Below are 24,307 nucleotides of genomic sequence, written 5' to 3'. Positions count from 1 at the left end.
ACAACAGGTGCTGGAGAGGATGTGGAGAAATAGGAACACTTTTACACTCTTGGTGGGAGTGTAAACTAGTTCAACCATTATGGAAAACAGTATGGCGATTCCTCAAGGATCTAGAACTAGATGTACCATATGACCCAGCCATCCCATTACTGGGTATATACCCAAAGGATTATAAATTATGCTGCTATAAGGACACATGCACACGTATGTTTATTGCAGCACTATTCACAATAGCAAAGACTTGGAATCAACCCAAATGTCCATCAGTGACAGATTGGATTAAGAAAATGTGGCACATATACACCATGGAATACTATGCAGCCATAAAAAAGGATGAGTTTGTGTCCTTTGTAGGGACATGGATGCAGCTGGAAACCATCATTCTTAGCAAACTATCACAAGAACAGAAAACCAAACACCGCATGTTCTCACTCGTAGGTGGGAACTGAACAATGAGATCACTTGGACTCGGGAAGGGGAACATCACACACCGGGGCCTATCATGGGGAGGGGGGAGGGGGAGGGATTGCATTGGGAGTTATACCTGATGTAAATGACGAGTTGATGGGTGCAGCACACCAACATGGCACAAGTATACATATGTAGCAAACCTGCACGTTGTGCACATGTACCCTACAACTTGAAGTTTAATAATAATAAATAAATTAAAAAAAAATCCTACTATGTGAATTATTCATTTGAATTAAGTCACAGTTATTCCCCAAAAGGCATCCATTTAATACACGACCTATAAAGTGGTTGGGATTTGCATTCACAAAATTAGTATCCAAGTGAGAAAACACCTTCATCATGCTTTGTGTGCATGTCGGAAACCCTTGCTAATAACCCAGAGCAATGCTAAATGTCCTGGAAAGTTCTGTTTTTTAAAAAAAATAAATTTTATTGTGTATATTTAAATGTATACAACATGATGCTATGGGATACATATGGGATACATATAGATAATAAAATGGTTCCCATAGTGAAACAAATGAACCTATCCATCATCTCTTTCAATGCTAGAAAAGAACAAGGCTTTTTGTAAGTTGGCCTTGTTTTCATCAACAACTCCTCCAGATTTTTCTCATCTACTTTTGTTCTCTCCTTTATTTCCCTTACTCGCAATTCCTACCTCCAAATACAAAACACTCACAAACAATTCTCCTACATATTGAGGCTAAGCTCAGCCTGCTGCAGTGGAAATTAGAGTGTCAGTGAGTTACGCAATCATAACTTGCCTGGCATAACTATACTACTCACATTCCTTGCTTGACAAGTTTTCACAGTTTAGGATCAATCTCTTCCATCAACAAAGGCAGCCTTTTTCATCCTAAATGACTTTCATTGTTAGAAAGTTCTTTCTTTCGTTACACCTGAAGATTTTATCCCCACCATGTCTACCCATTGTCTACACATTAAGACAAGAGCACCATTAGCCCTGGATCTTCCCCTAGGAAAAACATGCCCTGGCTTCTCAGCCATTTTCATGATCACTCTCTCCTAAACGTTCTGTTGTCTTTCTGTCTCTTTAAGAGTCAGCAAACCTTCCTATTACTCTAAAAGAGTAGATGTTAAATGTTCTCGTCACACACACAAAAAGATAAGTATGCAAAGTGATGGATATCTTAATTAGTTTGATTTAATCACACCACAACGTAAGTATATATCAAAACTACCAAAACATCACATTGTAGCCATAAATATATGCAATTATTATTTGGCAGTTAAAAATGCAACTACAATGCAAATAAATAAATTGGAAGACCTTTTTCTGTTAGCCAGAAGAGGATTCTTTGTAGCAAATTTCCAAGTAGTTGAGGTCTTTAATCATCATTATGTCCTTACAGATATTTGTATCTCACAAGAACTTCTTAACACATATCAGCCTTAAGCTGGTGAAAAGTTGCTCTGGGGTTGTAAATACTTTTAAGCAGTGGTCCTCTGCTGCTCTTTACCGAGACCAGGCCATTATCTGCTCCCAAATAGGACAACAGAGATTAAAATATATGGGGTCTACAATGCTTAGCAGTCTATAAACAAGTACCATTCATTATGCAATTTATTTCCTTTGCAGGCAGTTCTATCCTTTTACAGAACTCAATAAAAATAACATCATTCCTTCAGAAATAGAGTGAATCTTGCACAATCTACACCAAAAATATAATTTTAGAATATCTGAAAAAGAACGATCATATATTATGTCTTTTAAAATATTTGTTTTAAAGGTTGTAATTCCCCAATGCTATTTCCTTGAAAAGTGTTTTGTTTCCAAAGGTATCTGTAAAGGAGTAACTGTAATATGTGGACCAAGTTAAGAGGAATGGTTAAAAATGTAATGCATTCAACGTTTTTCCCTCATTTCTGAGGAAAGAATAGAAAGACTCTCTGATTAGAAAAAAAAGGATGTCATGATTATTTTTATTTTACTTATTTCTTGTTAGAGCAGAAATAGGAAGATGCAGAGTGGCATTGTTTTTCTGCTAAACTATATGAAGAAGAAATACAAATATTGGAAGAGAAAATGATTCATTCCCTTTGACAAGATAGATAGCATGATGATTCTGCATCTGCTAAGAGAATGTGACTATACAGGGAAAAAAGGTATCTGCAATGGCTTTTCATGTTGAGCTGCTAGTTTCTGAAGCACTAGTGGAACCGTATTTATGCTCCAGGACATTTTTCACTCCGGGAAAGTTTAATTGACAGGTACTGTCTGCGAAGGTCTGGAATATAAAACCAGCACTGCTGTTTAGAACCAAGGCTTAAAAGAAACCAGCAAAGTATGACACAATGGTTAAGAGTACAGACTCTGGTGTCAGACAGACATATGCTGTAAATTTGGCTGTGTCACACACAAGTGGGACTTATAGCAGCTAATTAAAGTCTCTGACTCGCAATTTTCCCATTGGTAAAATGGATATACTCCTGCAAGTATGCTGATACTTATCTAAAAGTGCTGTTAAAAATATTAATGTGATAATGCTTATGATATTTTTGGTATATTTCTAATGTCCAATAAACTATAAATAAATGGAGCTGTTAATACTAATTATTAAAATTTTATAATTTGTAAGCATCTGGTGGGTACAGACCAGTGTAAGAATTCCTAACAGAATTATGAAGAATATTTTATACTTTTATTTTTCTTATTTACAGAATCTTCCCTTGTACCAAAACTGTATGTATGTTTGCTTCAGAATACTCATGTTTCCTCATCCATGGAGGCAGATTTTCCTACATCACACCAATATATATACTCAGGGATTTGAGTACCATTATTCTCTGCAACCTCTGGCCCAGTACACTAAGCTACAATTAACAAGATTTCAAGGATTGTAAGTGGACTGTCTTCTGGAAAATAATTGTGTATTAATTTCTATTTAATCCAAGGGAAGTCTTTCCCTTCGATTGAAATGATTGAAATGCTACCAATCATAATTGTCTCTGAATGTCATGTTGTAAAGCAAAATGTTATGTTCAGATTGGGCTGATGCTCCAAGAAACTAAAGAATAACACAAAATGTTGGTCATCATAAAAGCTTATGTCTAGTTTTAGCTCAGCCTACAATCATTTTGAAATTCAGTGTGCACATAGCCAGATGTACAGCAGTTAATGAAAGAGATCTAGACTTACATTGTCAGCTTCAGACTCAAAACGTGGATCTCAATTCTGTTTCCACTCACCACTTTTCCTATGTCTATTACTCTTATTACTGTTCTCTCAAAACTCAAAGACCCTATTGATTCCCCTCGCTTCCTATGTCATTTTCATCAGATTAAATTACTGTGTGCCATTACTTTTATATCCATAGTGAACTTCTTCTTTTATTCAAGGCCTCACCAGCCCTTAACTGGATTATTTAAGGACTTTTGAGCAAGTCTCCCTGCCTTTAGTTTCTCTAATATCACTCACTCTAAGTTCATTCCTAGCATAATTTTTAGCGCCTTATTAGTGCCTTATTTTTTCGTTCAATTTTTTTAAATTTAATTTTATGTATTTATTATTATTATTATTATTATTATTATTAAGACAGAGTCTCGCTCTGTCACCCAGGCTGAAGTGCGGTGGCCTGATCTTGGCTCACTGCAACCTCCACCTCCCAGATTCAAGCGATTCTCCTGCCTCAGCCTCCCGAGTACCTGGGACTCCAGGCGCACACCACTACGCCTGGCTAATTTTTGTATTTTTAGTAGAGATGGGGTTTCACAATGTTGGTCAGGCTGGTCTCGAACTCCTGACCTGGTGATCCACCCGTCTCAGCCTCCCAAAGTGCTGGGATTACAAGCATGAGCCTCCCGTCCAGCCTTTTCATTCAATTTTTAAAATCAATGTCTCTTCAAATTTCTTGTGCTGGCATCAGGGCCCAAATGGATGGTTCCAACCCAATTTACCGACTGATCTACTGTGAATCTTCTACAGCCAAAGTGCACTTAAATTATTCTGTATACTCTCAGTTTATCTCTTTTTGCATATTCCACTTCTCTTGGACAGTTTTATTCTTACTATTCTGCAGGGTCCATCTGAAATTCTCTGTTCAGATATAATTCCATCTTTTTTTCTTAATTCTCATAATACCTTTTTTATGGGGCTTATTACATTTTGACTCATATTATAGATATTTATATGTTTATTATCTCTGTTACTACACTTTAAGCACATTAAAGAGAAGTCTATTTTTTATTCTATGTTATAACGACCACCAGCACCCTACTCCCACTCAGAATAAATCAAAGAGGTACAACTTATCTAAACTCATTTTCTTACCCCTTCCCAAACCTGCCTTCATTTTTGTTTTTCTGATCTCAGTACACGTTCATTCTCTTTAACCCAGGCGGAAAGTCAGACTTAATTGCCAATCTTTTCAACCCATGTTTTTAAAACCTGACTCCCATGAAGTCTTGCTGAATCTGCCTCCATAGTTTTCCACATAATTCCATTGCTCCTGGTGTTCCCTTCATTCAGACTCTTAATTTCAATATTAAAAGCATACATAATCCCCCTGCCTCTAATTCTTCACACTACTCCCTAGGTGATTATTCTTAAAATAAATTGATTCTAGTCACCCTTATCCTCAAAACCTTTTAAAACACTTTTTGTACCTGTCCATTTCTAAAGAAGCAGGCTTCAAATCCTATAGTCTAATACTCAGGTTCCTCATAGTTGGACCAAGCCTACCGCTTCAAGCTCCCTTCTTTCTGTGCATTCTGTGCTTGGAAACCAACATTCTCTTTGCCATTCTCAAGCTCTCATAGGCCTTGCCTCCACGAGTTTGGAATATCTCTCCTCCTCTCTTTTCAAGCTCTCCCTACTTCATTTTTCCAGGTTTGCCACCGAAGGCACATCTTTCTTGAAGTCATCTGTGACCCTCTTCACCTTCCTTGTGCATCCACAGATTTGCATACACTTAATAGTGTATTGAACTATATTTATGTGGATTGAGTAGGAGGTAGTGTAGCTTAATGATAAAGAATGACTACTCTGAAGTCATAGTGACTGGGTTTGCATCATGGCTCTGCCACTTTCTGGCTGTGTGGCTTTGAGAAAGTTACTTATTTTTCCACAGTTTCCTCTTTACTGAGATGCATAACAGTGTACGCCTCATAGAATAGCTGTAAATGTTAAATGAAATTGTAGGTATAAGTCACTTGGAAGAATTCAAGTGCTCGCTATCTATTATTGCTTGCAAGTATATTTCTGCTAACAACTCTAAAGTCCTTGGATCCAGAGTCCATTGTATTATTTATCTTCAAATTCTCAGCCAAGTGCTTCATTTAATGTTAGCCCAATAATTATGTGTCAAATTGATTCACTAGAGAGCTCTAGGGTCCAGTACATATTGAAGCTTTGTATTACCAAAAGTACCGTGATAATATCAGTCCTGTTAAAAAAAAAATGTAGGAAAGCAGGTGAAAAAAATCATCAGAATTTCCAAAAAGAGAATATGATTAAATGTTAATATTATAATTACAGCTCTAATCAGTAGAATACAAACAGGAATCTTACAAGTAAGCTGAAAGCTTGCAATAAGTCATGAGCATGGTTTGAAGTGTGTTGTTATCAGAGTGCAGGTTTTGATGAAATTGTCTTCTGTAGTTATGGGCTAAAAGCTTGTCAACTAACTACTTGTGGCCATGAACGATTAAAAAAAAAAAAAAAAGAAAAAAGAAAAAAAGAAAGTTCTGCAATTCAGAACAGAACCTCTAGGTGGCAGTTCTGTCCTCCTTTGTTATTTATTTACCTTAAGCAAGTCAATTAATTCTCTGGGCTTTATCTTTAAAAAGAAGGACTTGGATCAGATAGAATTGTGAATCTCCTCCAGCTCTGACATTTTCTGATCACTAATCTATGTAACCCTATTTTTTCCCACTCATTTTTAGCAGGCATTTCTTCGGTGTCTACCGTGATGAAAATCACAGCTGATACAGCACATATTATTTATAATGAAATGATTCTCTCCATTCTTTTTATAAGAATAAGGAGACTAATGTTAATATCATGTAATTATGGTCTTAGAGGGACAATTCATGTGAAAGTGCTCAATCTTGGGTTATGGTACATGGCAGGTGTTAATAAATATTTATTTTCCTCCTTCCATGGGAAAAATTTCTTTTTGAATATCAAGGTTCAGTGCAATTATTAACTTTATTTGTGATGCTTTCTTTAACCTTTCTACTTATTCTTAGTTAAAATCTAACAAAATATTGTTTTAAAGCACATTTTAACACTGATGCACTGATCATACTTTCTGGTAATTATTAATTATATATCTGTCATTGCAAAAGGTTTTAAACTCCTTCTGATCGAGTGCTATTAAAATATATATTCAACCTTTATCACTAACATGAGACCTGTGCATACAAAAATTTCAGTGAATATTCGATGATGAATAGATTGATGAGTGAGTGAATTTCAGTTCGGTGGGAGAAGTGGGAAATAGCCTTCCCTTGCCTGGAACACTTTTGGTACTTGCCAGATTATACTATACTTGAAATCCCACGAATAAAAAGTAACAGAGAGTCTTTGGTTTTACTCATAAAAACATAAGATTGGAAGTCCTGTGTCATGGGTACAAGTAATTTAGCGGTTTATTTTGGGAAATGCTGTACTGTAACACCTGTTTCTGGTGTCTCTACAAGGCAAATAAGCCAATTCTGCCTTTCCAGTTCATGACTATGCCAAAAAAATAACACGAATTGTCTTAAAGACTTTCCTCATCTCTAGTTAATGTCTTAGCAAAACAAAACATAAGGTCAGGCGTGGTGGCTCATGCCTATATTCCAGCACTTTGGGAGGCTGAGGCAGGCAGATCACTTGTGGCCAGTAGTTTGAGACCAGCCTGGCCAACATGGCAAAACCCTGTCTCCACTAAAAATATAAAAATTAACCAGGCATGCTGACATATGCCTGTAATCCCAGCTACTCAGGAGGCTGAGGTATAAGAATCGCTTGAGCCTGGTGGGCAGAGGTTGCAGTGAGCCAAGATTGTGCCACTGCACTCCAGACTCCAGCCTGGAAGACAGAGTGAGACTCTCTCTCTATATTTTAAAAAATGAAGTTTCTTGACTCATTTCTTTTGATCAAAAAAATGTATTCATACAAAAGCTATGCAATAGAAATCTAATGTAAGCCACAATGCAAACGACATATATAACTATACTTTTTAGTAGTTACATTAAAAGATCAAAAGGGGGAATTAATTTCAATAATATAGTTTATTTAACCTATAAAAAGTATCATCATTTTTCCATGTAATCAACATAAAACGACTTGAGACATTTTACATTCTCTTTTCCATACTCAGTCTTTGAAATCTAGTGTGTATTTTTTACCTGCAGCACATCTTTGTTTTCTAAACTTTTATTTTAAAAGTTACATGTGCAGGGGTACATCTGCAGGTTCGTTATATGAGTAAACTTGTGTCATGGTTGCTTGTGGCATAAATTATTTTCCTCAACCAAGTCTTAAGCCTAGACTCGTTAGTTATTTTTCCTGATCCTCTCCCTCCTCCCACCTTCCACCCTCTGAAAGGCCCCAGTGTGTGTTGTTTCCCTCTATGAGTCCATATGTTCTTATCATTTAGCTCTCTTACAAGTGAGCTAATGTCTTATTCGTTCACTTTAAAAGTGAGCTCTTATTAAAAGCTCTTATTAAAAGACATTAGCTCACTTATAAGTGAGAACATGTGGTATTTGGTTTTCTGTTCCTGTGTTAGTTTGCTGAGGATAATGGCCTCCAGCTCCATCCATGTCCTGCAAAAGACATGATCTTGTTCCTTTTTACATCTGCATAGTATCCCAGGTATATATGTATCACATTTTCTTTATCCAGTCCATCATTGATGGGCAATTAGGTTAATTCCAGGGCTTTGCTATTGTGAATAGTATGCAGCACATCTTAATTCAGACTAGCCACGTTTCAGGTGCTCAATAGCCACATGTGGCTAGTGGCTACTACATTTGACCAAGTCTAGATGATGCACTATGGCTACAAGTCAAGAAAAGACAAGTTTCTTCCCAAATATCTTGTCACTCAGAAAATACAATGTTTTCCTAAATTAGCTCTAAAGGCAGTTTACTGTTTAACCTGCATAAGTTTTCTGATAACCTATAGCGTAATACCCCCAAAACTTGCATCTTATATTGCAGTCAATACTTTTTTTCTTTTTTTTTTTTTTTGAGATGAAGTCTCACTTTGTCACCCAGGCTGGAGTACAGTGGCACAATCTTGGCTCACTGCAACCTCCACCTCCGAGGTTCAAGCGATTCTCTCACCTCAGCCACCCAAGCAGCTGGGACTATAGGTGCGCGTCACCATGCCCAGCTATTTTTTTTTTTTCTTTTTGTATTTTTAGTTGAGATGGGGTTTCACCATGTTGGCCAGGCTAGTCTGGAACTCCTGACCTCAATTGATCCACCCGCCTTGGCCTCCCAAAGTGCTGGAATTACAAGTATGAGCCCCAACGTCCGGCCAATGCCTTCATCTTAGTATTTTGTAGACCCTCATGGGTCTCTCTAAAAGACTAGTCTGAAGGTCTGAGGGTCTAAGAGGTTTAGCGAGATAGCTTGGCTGGAGCTGAAAAGACATTAGCAAAATCATGAGTTAAAGTTACTCCTTTTTTTTCTCCAAAATAACTGATCCTTTGAGAAAATATTTTACTTTAATTATAAGTGATTGGCATATAAAATTAATTAATATTGCTTGCCTTTTATAATGATATTTTAGTTTCTTACTTTTGTATTAGAAAACAGCCCACCCTATCACTAGTAAATATGCTTCACTCTATCCATGGTTAAAAATAAAAGCGTTAAAAAGGTTACCTTTTTAAACATATATCATGATTAAAAGGCATTTATCTTTTAATATAGTGTTGGATGAAGCTCTTTTTATATATATGCATGTTGTTTTACTAAGAACTCCAGGCAAGTGGTGTAGTAAATTTATAAATTTTGATTCCTATATGTTTGAATTAAAAAGAAAATGCTCAGATAGCAAACATTAATAGCCAAATGACTTTGACATTTCCCGTCCAAAGTTTTGAATGTTCACTGCTTGATAAATGAGCTTTGGACTCTGTTTTTAAAAAACCTCCTTGAAGGCAATTCACTTACTTATCCAAATTGATCAATAGCTCTTGTGGGTTTGGAAAATATTAGCTTCTAAAAATTAGCTTCCATTTCTCAGATGGTCTGGAAAAGCACCATGGAAAACATGCCAAAATTGGTGTGGAAAGCCATTTCTTTGAAACTTCCAAACAGGTAGAAACCCCTGAAATCTGTTAACATACTAATTATATTTCCATTATGATTTAGCACTGCTAATAATTTGGGATCATTTCTGCTCAGTTTTGGGTAGTGGCCAGATAACTGCATTTTCCTTTTGGTTGAAAGATTATTTCAAGGATACTTAATATTTTGAGTCATCTGTAGAAATAATGTTTAAATAAAAAAATAGGTGATTCGGACTCTGGTCCTAGTTCTACAGCTAGCCTGATTCTCTGGACTTAAGTTTACTTATTTGTGGAATGATGAATTTAGAATAAGTTATTTCTAAATCTCTAGTTTGTTGCATGACTCAATTATAATTCTCAACCGATAGGAAGAGAAAACATTTTAATGATGCTTTCAGTGCCCACATACTCAGAATTCTATGTCTTGTTTACCCTCAGCTATTGATTGCTAGAGTCTCAGCCTACACAAAAAGGCAGAAGCTGTCCAAGACTCCTCGCTGCATTGGTCATTTAATGTGCATCTTCACTCATACTTGACTTCCTCATACTTTAGCCTGCATCATCTTCACTCATACTTGACTTGCTCTCTTTTTATACAATAGACAAAGACGAGACTTAACAAAAAAACTCCCCCTTTAGCTCTTAAAGACTTTTTCTCTTTACATATTTATTTTATCCCTTTGTACCCCATTATTCACATTGGCATGTAAACGTGTTCCAAAATCTCCCCTAAAAATAGAAAACTTACTTAACTCCAAAGTCTATCGCTCTATCTCTCTACAGAACCCATCTCCCTTCACCACTAAGCCTCTTGTTTACAATTTCTAGATTCTTATTTCCCATTATATTTTCAGCACACTTTAGCCTGACTTATATTCCTGTTACCTTACTTCAGCTACTCTTGCAAAAGCAAACAATAACCACCATGTTTCAGCCTTCATCTTACAAGGAAGTCTCTCCTTTGGTCTTTTCTTACACCACTCTTCTGGTCCTCAGCATATCTCTCTGGCCAAACTTCTCAGTACCTTTTTTCTCGTTCCTCATTTCTATCTAGCCTCTAAATATTATAGTAACTAAAAGCTTTATTTGGGTGGTTTCAACCAAACATATGACCTTAAAAATATTTTGTATTTACTAATTACTCCCACATTGATATTTCTAGCACAGCCCTTTCTTCTGAACTCTAGACCTATTTATCTGATAGTCCACAACATCTCTCCATTTTGATATCTCACGAGCATCTCTACTCTCACAGGTCACAAACAGATTCTTGATCTCCCATCCTACACCAGACACACACACATGCACACACACACATGCATGCGCACACACACATGCACACACACACATGCATGCGCACACACACATGCACACAGAGTTTTTCTCTTTTCTAATCATCTACTTCTCAAAAGAGTAAATAGAAACTCGATTCTATCATTTGCTTGATCTCAGAATCTGGTAGTTATTCTTAATACATCCCTTCTATAATGGCATAAAATTGAACACAAGACACAAAGTCTTATCAAGTAAATATCTATGCTTCTGTTTTTTACCACCTCCACTTTCACTGCAGTAACCATTGTATCATACATCTTAATAGCCTCCTAACTACACCTGTGACTTCTTGTGTGACATCAATATATTTTCTAAACTGAAAACCAGAATGACCTTTATAATCTTGTCCATTTCCTGCTCAAAAGCTTTCAATAGATCCTTTTATAATTAGGGAAAAATCTAAATATTGTAGCATGTATATAAAGTTCTAATTTTTACCCCTGTTTACCTCGTTATCTCACCCAATGCCTTCTACCTCCTCCTCCTCAGGTCATACTTCAGTTATCCTAACTTCATTCAGTTTCTCAAACACACCAAAGCTTTCCTATCTCAGCATCTTTACTCATGCTATTCCTCTGCATGAAACAATGCTCTTCCCTCTGTATGTCTGGTTAATGTCTCATCATTCTTGAGAAAATATTGCTTCCTTAGAGATGCTTTTCCGATTTCCCCAATGTTAATAAAGTTATTTTATATTCTTCATAAGCCTATATATTTTCCTTTTTTTTTTTTTTTTTTTTTTTTTTTTGAGATGGAGTCTCTTGCTCTATTGCCCAGGCTGGAGTGCAGTGGCATGTTCTTGGCTCACTGCAACCTCTGCCTCCTGGGTTCAAGTGATTCTCCTGCCTCCATCTCCCAAGTAGCTGGGATTACAGACATGTGCCACCATGCCCAGCTAATTTTTGTATTTTTAGTAGAGATGAGGTTTCATCATGTCGGCCAGGTTGGTCTCAAACTCCCAACCTCAAGCGATCTGCCTGCCTCGGCCTCCCAAAATGCTGGGATTATAGGCGTGAGCCACTGCGCCCGGCCTATTTTCTTGTTTAACATAGCACAATCTTTAATTTTACTTAGTGTATTATTTAGTCATTGTCTATATTTCTTTTTGAATTAAGCATCAGAAGATCAGGGATTATGGTTATTTTATTTACTGCTAGACTCTCAGGACCAAAATCACAATATAGAACACAGTAGCCATGGAATCAATATTTGTTCACTAAATCTAACAAGAAAGAGAACCGAGGAATGTAAGTGGGTGGCTCATGAGAGTGACAACAGAAGCTTGCGCTCCTGGAGTCCCGCAGAGCTTTCTTCCACACCACGCTGTCTTTTCCCCTTTTGTCTCATCCCAACCCAGTGTGGACTACAGAATTAAGGCCCATCAAGTGTTATTGCCATTGACCTCAACGTTGACTTGGCCTCATCTTCATAAGCCTAATCCCTGCGGATCCCACTCCCTGGGCTCACAATCCAGGTCCCTGGACCTTCCTTGCCTTTATTAGATTTACAGATCTTCTCGGTGGTCTTAGCTTTCAGCTTTCCCCTCTCCCAGTTCTTCTGCAATTTTAGCGTAGTGTACATCTTCAAAAGAAGCCACTTTCCATCTTCCTATTTATATTTCTTTCTTTTCTTAGTCCATGGAAAACCCTGTTAATTATGCAATGTTCTTTTTTCCTTAAACTCAAACTAATTTCTTATTTTTTAAACTATAATGAAGGAGTGAAATAATGTAAGGAATATAGTTCCATACACCATGTTTCTTCCACTACAGAAAATTTCACCATCAGTTTAACTGGAAAAGGGTAATGTACATCTTTTATCAAAAGAGATATAACCTCTCACACATATGATCAACTTCATAGAAAAATAAAATCCCAAGATGATAAAATGTACAACAGACATGTTTATGTGATAAGGCGTTCCTCCATTAACACCAGCCATCTTGGTGGCTTAGCAGACCAGATGAGATAAGATACAACCACAGCAAACAGAAATTAAACCAGAAGCACTCAAGAGAGAGATGGAAAGAATAGTTTCATGGTGTTAAATGAAAATACACATCAGATAGTGACAGAAACCTTTTCAGAGACTGAAGTAACTGAAGGAAAGATGAACTTAAGAATAAATTTCAGAAGAAATCACCAGACATAGCATGTAGCTAATAAGCATGCACACACTTCTAAATAAATCCAAGTCCAAAAAAATCTCAGAAACTTCAAACTGGCCCAGGACCCAAATCTTTCAGTGCACCGAACAAATCAGCCTTAATTCTCAGAATGCAAGTTCTTCACATCTCCCCCTCAGTGTTCATGTAATGAATCTTTCTTGTTTTTAATGCATTATGCATTGTGTTCTTTTCCAATTCTGTTTTGTGATAGTTTTTTCTTTTTTAAAAAATGATCTCTTGAATATTTTGAGCATGCTAAATAAATAAGGCTTTTAGGTGTTAGAGCTGTTTCTACTTCAAAAGTGACAGAAAAATCATAACCAAACTTGTGAATTTTATATAAGGGGAACTTTGAATTTGCAGTATATTTAAATGTCATTTTTTCTAAATAAATCTTAGTTATAGTCATTATTCACATAGGCTCTTAAAACAAAAGAAAACCCATCTCATAGATAGTAGTAAAAAAAAATCAGAAGAGTTTCTCTTTGGAGTTAAACTTTTTATTATCTTAGTCAAATATAATAAATAAATTTTAAAATCAAATTCATATAAACCTTTATAATAGTGATTACTTCTAGAGGGTAGTAAAAAGGAATGTGATTAATATTAAGCATTAATGTATGGATAATGTTATCAATAATTTTCTAGTTACTGCAGTAGCTTAAACTTTTTATATACTTGTGCAGAACCTCTGTATTATATAGTTCATAACAATTTAATAAATGTATTTATGTCACTTAAAGTAGTTTTATATTAATGTAGGTTACTCCAATTTACATTATTTTGCTTGTATTTTATGTTTAAGATTCTTTCATATCAAATATGACTAAAATGTACTTGGATATAGCCTAGGACAACATTCAAATAAAAAGCTCACAACTTGAAAGATGTGGAAACTATAATAGGATTTAAAATGTAGATGATGAATTTAGTGAAGGAGAAAGAAAAAAAATTACTCCCTTGAGTTGTGCTAGCTTTGAGTCTGATTTGTGACCTGTTCTTACATATTTGAAAATAGCCAATGACCCTAGGGGATTAAAGAATGGAAGTTATGCTCTTCCCAAGAATTGCCAACACAACAGATGAATGTTCATCCAACATGCGTGGTGGTTTCTGAAAGCTAGCCAGTTATGGAAACAAACATAGCTGCACAGACGGTCATGGCATTGGGAACTTGGCCCCACGGCAGGGTAATAGCAGCCTAAAAATGCAGCTTCAATTGCATATCAATGACAATTACCAACTTTTTCTTAGGAATTGCTTATCTTTTTACCTTCTCTGTGCCTGGGTGTGCACACACAGACTCCTACACATATTTCTCTCTTTAGGTGATTTTGATTTTTATCCTACTTCTGTTACTGGTTTCACTTTCTGATCTTAAATCACTAAATCCTAAATCCTTTAGTCTCTCATCCCTTAAGTGAAGAAATTTATCTGCTGGGATAAATGGTGTAATGAGAGCAGTTGGATTTCTTAGGCAATATGGTTTATTATAAATGTAAGCTGCCATTGCTGTTATTAACATCATTGATATTATTTTAATTCCTCAGAATGATCCATATGGAAAAATAATTGGCAGGGTACAAATTAAAAAAGAAGGCAACTAAGAATTCAAAAAGCCTGCCAAATATAACACGAAAATCAAACATACGTCTCTGTTTAGTGGAATAAACAAAAATCATACCTTGTTATTCCAACATTGACCTAAAACAATTATTCCTGGGACTCTGGAACATGCACACCAAATCACAACTATTACTAGGGAACAAAATCAGTTATATAGAGTAAACAGTTTCTAAGAGAGGGTATATGACCTAAATGTTAGCAAGCCTAGAGTCCAAGGTCAATTTAATCAATGGTCTTACAACTAGATCCTCTTCATAAATGTATAAAAATAAAATATGTCTATAAATGACAAATAGAAACCACACGCAGATTATAGATTTTCCAGAAAAGGGGCAAAAACATGCATCCCATTGTTGTGGATCAGACATGGTTAGTAAATATCTAATGTGTATATTGAATACTTTAATATAACTATCACATTTAATTTTTAGAACATCTCCGTGAGATAAGTGGTGGTATTTCTATTTTGCAGATGAATTAACTGATTGTTCCGTGAGATAATGTAACTCACTCAAGCCTAAACAATAAAAAAGTGCTAGAGGTAGAATGTGAACCCAGATCTTAATAGCTCCCAAACCTATTCTCATTTCTTTGTATTATGCCAGTATCTCCACTTAAATGCACAAATTTCTATTTTTATATGCCAGCCAGCTGTGAGATTCACTGAACATAAGAAATTTACAAGTTTAAAAATCTACCATCAACAGGAATGACATTTGAAAATGTGGTTAGATTTGTGATGGTAAATTTACATTTTCTCAATTTCAAGGATTTCCTCAAGTCTTTCTTTTGATCCAGGATGTACATCTCAGAACCCAGCTGGCATTTTTCCTGGAAATTGAGCAGCATTGCCTGGGCTTAACTGCCTTGACCTCATGATTGTCAAGTTCTACCCAATAGAGCTCTCCAAGCCTAGTAGGGTATCAAGAGCAGACTAGTCTTGCCATTCTTTCAGGACCTTTTCAAGACTGGTACCATCTTATTTAGAAGAGGCAGATCTTCATTTGGCAGTTTTTACATGAACATATCTTGCCCTAACAAGGCTGATACCCTCAGTGACCCACAAAAATTCCATTTTATTGCCTTTACCTCTTCTCCATGACTGTACGAATGTTAATAGTTTTGCTTTGCACACCTTACGTCCTCTGCCCACTGGAAACCTATTCTGTCTCCAAGGCTTAGATGAAGAGAAAGTGATCTCTTGCTTATACCTTTTATTTTGAACTCTGTTTAAATTTGTTGTCATGTGCGATACTGACTAGCCCTTATAATATTTAAGGATAGTTTGAGATTCATAATTTAACACTAAGTCTTAAGCCTTGATGGCAGGAACAATTTAGGTCCAATATCTTAGATGCAAAATTCTGGTAACATGGGGGTTGTGCTTGTTGATTGATTGACTATGCTAGTCTCTTCTGGAAAATAGACAAAAGGAATGATTGAGACTTAGCCTTTAAGGTATCCTGCCTGGTACATATATTCAAGGATGGGGAGCAACTAATGAGGTCGGGCCTCAGTGAAAGACTTTTTCATGAAAATTTCCAAAGTTCCACACAACACAATAGAAAAAGTACAGACTTTGAAACAATATTGCTCTGACTTAAAGTACTGACTCAGCTGATTAAATAACAGTGGAACCAAGGTAAGTTCCTTTTTCTACTTAAACTTTATAAAATACCACATTTTCACAAAGTTGTTAAAATTAGAAATAGTAGTACATATGGAAGCATCTGGACATTAGTTAACTATTAATAACTCATGTCTAGCATTATTTCTACAGGATAAATAGATTAGGGCACTCTATCTCCCAAGCTGATCTATTTATTTAACCATTAATATTTTCTTTTTGCCTTGACCACATAGTTTTATTCAATATTTAACAATAGATTACAAACTAATGGAACTTAGAATTGCTTCTTGGGAGTTTTACTATTGGTACTAATAAATCATGGGCACCAGTTAAGGTTAAAATAGTCATTGTTGAAATCTAGGTATTTAATTGAGGTATCTGTGAATAATACATCATGTAATAAACATGGCTTGTAGAGCTACTCTTCAGGCAGTTCAAGTTTCTAAGATATTAAGTATCTTTATTTACTAAATATCTAAGATATTAAGTATCTATTAGATGTGTTAATTTGTACTTTGACTTTTCAAAAAGTATTTACATAGTTCTAACTGCTTTTTGAATACTTTGTTTTATGGCATAAATAATGGTCACCATATTCACACTATTCAATTTGTCTAATTTATATAATTGTCTTATTAATCTGATTACCAAATATCTTTATGATAGAGTTTCTACCACCCTCTCTCACTCCAAAAGAAAAATAAAGGAAGAAGTGTTTTATGTTTTCTCATTTGGTTTTAAACTAAATATTACAAGAGTTTTCTAATATAGATATTTTGGTACATTTTCATAGTTGCTAATGTAATTATCCTAATTAAATCAAAACCTAACTAGATACATACTGTACAGGAATAATGAAAACAAAAAGAATGGGTCGAACTAAGGTTGATGAAAGGTGTGGGAGAAATATTGAGAGCCAGAGCACCATTAGTGGACTCTAGGTCCCAGGCAGGCAAGGAGCAGCACCGGCCAGTGGAGAGAAAGCAGCAGCTGATGCTCACTGATCACTAACTCTATGCCAGGCCCAGAACTAGCAGCTTTAGAAACATTGTTTTCTGAGATTCACAAGAACTCCATGAAATAGGAACTAATATTTTCCTCCTTTTAGGAATAACGAGACTGGTTTGGTGAAGAAATAAAATGTTTCCACTGACACAGTTATACTGAGTGAGATGTATGAATCTAATCTGATTGTCGTCTAATTTTAATGAAGTATGTATAGATTAGATCTGCAGTTAAAGGACTGCATGGCTTTGTACATTACAGAGGAAAGTTGTCACACAGCTTTTTCTCTCTTTCTCTTTTCTAGAAATATGCTCAATGAGAGTCTAATTATCAAGGCACTGTCCATTTTACACGTTGAAACATCTATCTGTAGAGTGGCCACAAGAAAATTTCTCTAGATTACTAAGGCAAATTTAAATATTTAGACCAATGCTGGACCTAGTTATTTAGGTACAGAAATTCCATTTACGTGAATAGGATCATATATATATATATGAGATATACATAGGATTATATATCTATATCATATATATAGGATTATACATATGTATCATATATGTATCTCATATATGATATATATTTTTATTTTGAACTCTGTTTAAATTTGCACTTGCACACACACACACACACACACACACACACACGAAAATCTATTATAGCTTTTATTGAAGCCAAAGAGAGACATTTCAGATTGTATTAATCTACCAGTATGATTAATTGTTGCGTGAAGACCAAATGAATATACAAAAAAGTTAGATAGTTTGGTTCTATTCAAAGTACACATTGGATAATCCGGCTCATAATTAAGGCAACACAGAGACCCAACTAAGATATTTTAGGCAAAAATGTCCAAATTAAAAGGTTTGACTTTGTTTAGATGTTTCTATCAAGCAAACTGTTAATTAGTAGGTGACTGATGCAAATATTATTAGTTATCTCTTAATGTTTCTAGGACAAAGACTTCAAGATCAGTTATACCCTTGAATAAGAACAAAAATCTCAAAGTAGATTTTGTCATGGACTTTGGATAGAAATTCCAGTATGTGCCATTTATATGTGAACAGAATCTAGACTATGAGAAATTCATCAAATAAATAAAAATGTGACAAAACTCACCATATTTTCTATTATACCATTATCAACACCAGAAGTGAACACATATTTACATCTCTTTTGATGCATGGTATGGCCCCCTAAATAATAACTATATTTCCCAGTAGTTTGGCTTGCCTAACTTATCTGATTGTCAATCATCCAACTGCTTATGCCCAGTGGACAATCAGCAGCATTTGAGAATGAGAGTATGAATCGTATAAGAAAGAGATTCTTTACCTGGCCTCTACAGAATCCGTTAATGGGCTTTATTATATGAAAAAATCTGATGAAAATTGGTTTATATGCCCAGATCAAAACTATTTTTTCTTCATGGAGAAATGTCTGTGAAACTATAAGAATATAATGGTGTCTAATTTTGATAAGGGAGTAGGGAAGAGGACTTTAGTTATAACTTTGAAAAACATTTTGAATGTATTTATAAATTACTTGTATAATTTAAGTTAATTTTAAAATGGAGCATAAAAATATGTTTGTAATTTTTTGGGGGCCATAGGAGCAGCATTTTCATCTTATGCCAAAGGATATGAATCCCTTTTGTTAAGTACTTGATCTGGAAGAAAAAATGATATATTACCTGGTTAGAGACACACTAGCTTCAAATTGTGTACATTTGCAGTAACTGAGAGGTTTCTTTCACTTTATTTCATTTTTATTAAATAAATTTTAAAAGCTTAAATATTAAAAATAATACTTTGGAGCAGCTATAATTTATATACGGCACCTCATTTGGATTACTATAATATAGATCAGAATGTACAGAGGTGAATTTCAACGAAATCCTACAATTGGCTGAGTTGTTGCCATGGTAAACCAAGAGTCTACAGAAAAGGTATGTGCATTGTTTATGCTGTAAATTTTGCTGAAGCAAAACATCAGATTTTTTAAGCAGATAAAGATATAATGTATAAATCAAATATGCTCCAGTAAAATAAGCAATAAAACCTGTAAACATTAAATGATTTAGATAAGAAAACTTTTAAATATTTAAAAATACTACCTTGTGGTTTACACATGGGAGAACTAGGCTTAGAAAAGTTTGTTTAATAAATTAAGTTTTATAAGATATCAGATATGTTAATAGATGGATGGAATTTTAGCATAATATATATAAAATGCAACTTAGCATCATATTTTGTTCTGGATACCACCATTTAAATCTCTAGATTTCCAAATCTCAACCTACAGCAATACAATTCTCAGGGATTTATAAATCTGTGTGCTGCTAAACCCAGTCCATTCCCATTATAGATGATGCACTGGAGGCTGAGAAGAGTGACTTTCACACAGCAACTTGGAAACAGAACTCTGTGCATTTAACTTCCTGTCTATAAATCTTTTACATCAGTTGTGATTCACATGACTATATCTTTTCCAAAGCATATTACTCAATGTTTATTAATTGTTATCTAACACTTATGCCTCTGATTTTATGCTTTCATTGTAGATGGCCATATCAGCTATAACAAAGAATCAAGAAGAAACAAAAATGCTATAATGACACCTATAGCTTTCGTTCTTTATGAAATTATAGTCAACTGATTTTTCCTTCTAATTGCCCATATTTTAAAAATTTATCATAGGAAGCATCCCTGCCTGATTAATCAGATGAAATAGTGCCTTGAAATAATCTGTGTAAGCATCCATCTCATACACTTTAAGCCCTTATCTTTACTTTTGAGCCACCTTTTTTTTTTTTTTTTTTTTTTGGATTTCTGTGTTCAGGGCCAAATAATCAAAATGCAGCAGTTGCTTAAAGCCTTAGTGCACTTGTCCTAGATAAAAAGCTTACAATTTTAGGGTCTCTCTGTATAAAAATAATCCTTTTATAGTGCAGCTTTTATTTCCACTGCCTTTTAAATTTAATTCAGAAATCTTATAGTAATGATATTAATGTGTTGAAAGGAGTTTTACAGCAGTAATCAAAATGTAGTTCGATTGTAGACTATGTGTATTGTGACAGGTTAATTATTGTAAAATCTTATTTGGCATTCATAAATAATCCAGATTTTTAATTCATAATTTAGCAAAGAGATGAATAATTTTCTGCCTAGCTTTCTTCTGCATTTCCTCAGTATCGCTTTGGGAAGGGGAAGTAAGAATGGGTGTTATTATTATTACTCGAAATAAGAGGAAGTGAATCTGTTGCCTCCAACTGGTACACAGTCTCCTATGGTCTGGCCCCATTCATTTTTTCTATCCTTATCTTCCTCTTACACACCTAAGCCCCAGAAAAATAGAAGAGCCTACTCTTCCTGGACCACAACCCAACCTGTCCCAGTTTTTTGCCTTCATCTATGCTGCCTGAAAGACTGTCTTTTCTCACGCCCTCCACTGCCAGTCTGTGCATTCAGTATTAGCTGCTCATATTTACTCAGTGCTTACTACATTCCTTTCACTTTACTAAGAACATTACAGTCAGCCCTTTGTATTCCCAGGTCCTGCATCCATGAGTACAAACCAACCTCTGATTGAAAATATTTGGGAAAAAAAATACAACAATAACAATAATACAAAGAAAATATAGTATAACAACTATTTACATAGCATTTACATTGTTTTAGGTATTGTAAGTAATCTAGAGATGATGTAAGGTGTATCAGAAGATGTGCCTAGGTTATATGCAAATGCTGCACTATTTTACATAAGAGATATCAGCATCCTCAGATTTTGGTAACCAACAGCGCTCTGGAACCAATCCCCTATGAATAGAGAGGGCCAACTGTATTTAATTTGTTCCTTTTAACGACCCCATTTTATAGATAAGGAAACTTTGGCTAGTCAGCCAGCTAAGTAAGTGGTAGATCTGGGATTTGCAACCGGGTAGTATGGCTTCAGATCTTACACTGTGAAGCATTAGTTAACACTGCAGTACATCGATTCTAAGTCTTGATAAACTTCTAAGATCAAGAATAAAATAATACTTCTTTTGTGGATATTTCATTGACCACCTCAATCTTTCTCCTCCTTTTTTGCCTCTGTATCTCTCTGAAGTCACACTCTAATTTCTCATTGCTGGCAAAGTTACTGATGTACCATTTTGTTTCCTCCACTATGGAGTAGTTTTTTAAGACAGTGCTCTGATTCATCTTTATAGTCTCTGTAGTAAATATGAAAGCTATGTTGCTTGAAGGAAGGAAAAAACTGGTTTTCACAATTAGATTCACATTAGGAATGGTGCTGAGTTATTTTATTGATTATTGGTGGAAGAAATGGGTTTCTAAGGCTTTCTTGGAGATTCACCCTAACAAAAAAGAAGATTGTTGAATCCGACATCTGACCTAGAGAAAACTATCACAGTTTCTTTGAGCAGTTTGGTACTCTGTAAGCAGAATTATTCTCCAATTAGAATGTTGTTACACATCTTACCAGTTGTTTTTCTAACTTACTGTCTAGAACTTACAAAAGAGTTTTCAGAGGTGAAATATCAGGAATGTAGCACAGGAAAATTAAGAGCAATGTTTTCTGGAATGAAATGCACCCACAAACTTCCTTTCACACTCACACCACATTTCTCTTTTTGTTATTGGTATTGCCTTTGGTGTACCTTGGGCGTTATTGCCCAGTGATAAATGCATAACTCTCTCTGCTTGTTCCCTGATACAGAAAAATGATGGAACACTCTTATTTTGATTTTCCTTGTAGAAGGAAGAAAAGATTAAGTGAGCCTGCCCTTGACAGGTGTGACACCCCTCTTACCCCCGCCTCACGAACAGCACCACTGGGCAGAGCAGCCCTTTGCAGAATCAGCCATTGAAAACTAATCCCCCACCCCCACCTTTAAACAAAGCCATTTAATTTGGTCTTTAGGCCAAGTAAGGAAAAAAATAAATAAAAATGAATAAAGGACAATGTAAAGAAGCATAGCCTGTCAGCATGAACCTACATGCAAGCCAGAGATTTACGATTTTGTTTCCCAGGGAGGGAGTGACTAATGCGCACACCCTGACCATCACCGTAAGGAGGTAAAGAGAGAGTGAAATGGCTCAACGTACACACACCCCGCTCCATACCGGGGACGAGTCTCCGAGCTGCGGCTTGTGCTCTCGGAGGGCCAGGCTGAAGCTGACTGCCCCCACGGCCACACTGGACACCCCCAGCCCTATCTCCAGCACGGAAAGCACCAAGAGGCTCCCGATAATCTGACCGCTGGTGCACATCCTTCCTCGGTCATCTTCCTTCCAGATCAGGGAGGGAAACCAACCATCTATCTTTTTTTCTTCCACTATCCTCCTTACCCCTCCACCCCCTACCAGATCCCAAAACTTTTCTTCAAGAGCGAGGCATTATCCACAAGGGCTGGATTTCCAGAAACGAAGACCTTCCCTGGCTGAACCAGAGGCAAAGGAGCTGCTCCACCTCCTGGCACGTTCAGATAGGGATCGTAGAAGGATCTTCCTGGGTTCGGTTCGGTGGTGCGAAGATTGCACACCAGTACCAGGGCTTTTAAGGAGCCGGAAACCTGGAGCAGCCCAGGGAGCTCCGAGCCCTGCTCCCCAGGCGCTGTCCAGAGTTCTGTCGCGTCCCAAATCTCCGCAGGGAAACCCGGCCCCTCCTCAGCCTACCAGACCCTTTCACACGGTTCCTTCTGTTTCATTGCTGACGAGAGGAGCTTTGCTTCCCGGAGACCCAAAGGGAACTGCTCCGAGCTTCTCTCTCCCTCTCCCTTTCGTCTCCTCGCCTTTGTTTTCGTGGCAATGCAAAGTGCTTCTGCAAGTCTCTGGGTCCCCAGGCAGAGCGGGCGGATGATATTCAGCACCACGCTCCTTACAGTTGCTATGTCACCAGAAAAAGCGACCTTGTCTGATGGCCTGTTTCCGTCTGGGTTTCTTCTCCCTCGTCGTCGTCCTCTTCCTCCCCCTCTCTCTCGAGCTGATTCTCTCTCATTGCTGTGACCTCATTGGGATTTAGGAGGTTGACGGAGGAGGAATGAGCCTGATGTATTTGTAGATCCAGGACCAATACTCTTGGCTGGCCTTTGATCCGCCCCGCCCCCGGACCGCAGCAACAGGAATCCAGGCGACCCCTACCTCCGCTTCTCCCCGTGGCTCCTTTCTGGGCTTCTATCCAGCGGAGAGGGGAGGCGATGCCTACGTCAACGCAGGCTCATTCTGAGAAAAACTTTCTTTGGCTTGTACGCGGGGTAGGGGGAGCAGTGAGCAAAGAAAGACGGAGAGGGGTGGAAAAAGCCAGATTCCTAATGTCACTAGGACTCTCAAGGCCCCTCACCAAGGAACTCCCCTGTCTAGGAGAGCTAGATTTAAGCCTGCTTACAAGGAATGTCCACTCCTGGCTATTACAGCCTGTCGCCTTCCGTGTCGGAGGGCCAAGAAGCAGTTGACTGGGGCCGCACCTCCAGGGTGATTTTGTTCCTTTCCAGCCGCAGACCCTTTCTTTCCTCTAGGAGCGTGACCACACGTTCTAGGATGCATAGCTAGATCGAACTGAGCTGGGATCATATATTCTCATCCCAATTCAAGAGACGTGTATGCATTAGAACAGGCATTATTAAAACAAAAACAAAAACAAAAACAAAACAAAACACGTCTGGCTTAATGCACAACTATTTTTGACATTCTGTTTTCATCAAAATCTTTAGGGCAGGGGCCAGTCCAGCTTGGCCTGGGGTATTTTTGCATTGTCTTTTGATGCCTGTGAGAGTCTAGATGTCTAGGGATCGCTGTATTTAGACCCCATTTTCAT

General features: G+C 36.7%; 1 protein-coding gene across 4 annotated transcripts in view; it reads right to left on the bottom strand.

The window, feature by feature from the left end:
* Positions 1 to 23,928, bottom strand: part of TMEM196 (transmembrane protein 196) — a 59,520-nt gene extending 35,592 nt beyond the window's left edge. The window contains exon 1 of one of the 4 annotated variants that reach the window (XM_007981931.3): positions 22,600 to 23,928. In XM_007981931.3, coding sequence (XP_007980122.1) covers positions 22,600 to 22,764 — 165 coding nt within the window. In that variant the 5' untranslated portion in view covers positions 22,765 to 23,928. The remainder of the gene's footprint in view (positions 1 to 22,599) is intronic. The other 3 variants (XM_007981932.3, XM_007981933.3, XM_007981934.3) reach the window with 3 other exon arrangements.
* Between the last annotated feature and the right edge of the window lie 379 nt (positions 23,929 to 24,307).

This window comes from Chlorocebus sabaeus, chromosome 21, assembly GCF_047675955.1.
Source record: "Chlorocebus sabaeus isolate Y175 chromosome 21, mChlSab1.0.hap1, whole genome shotgun sequence".
NCBI lineage: Eukaryota > Metazoa > Chordata > Mammalia > Primates > Cercopithecidae > Chlorocebus > Chlorocebus sabaeus.
The sequence above is the reverse complement of the archived record's forward strand: the minus strand, read 5'-3'. Positions and strand labels throughout refer to the sequence as shown.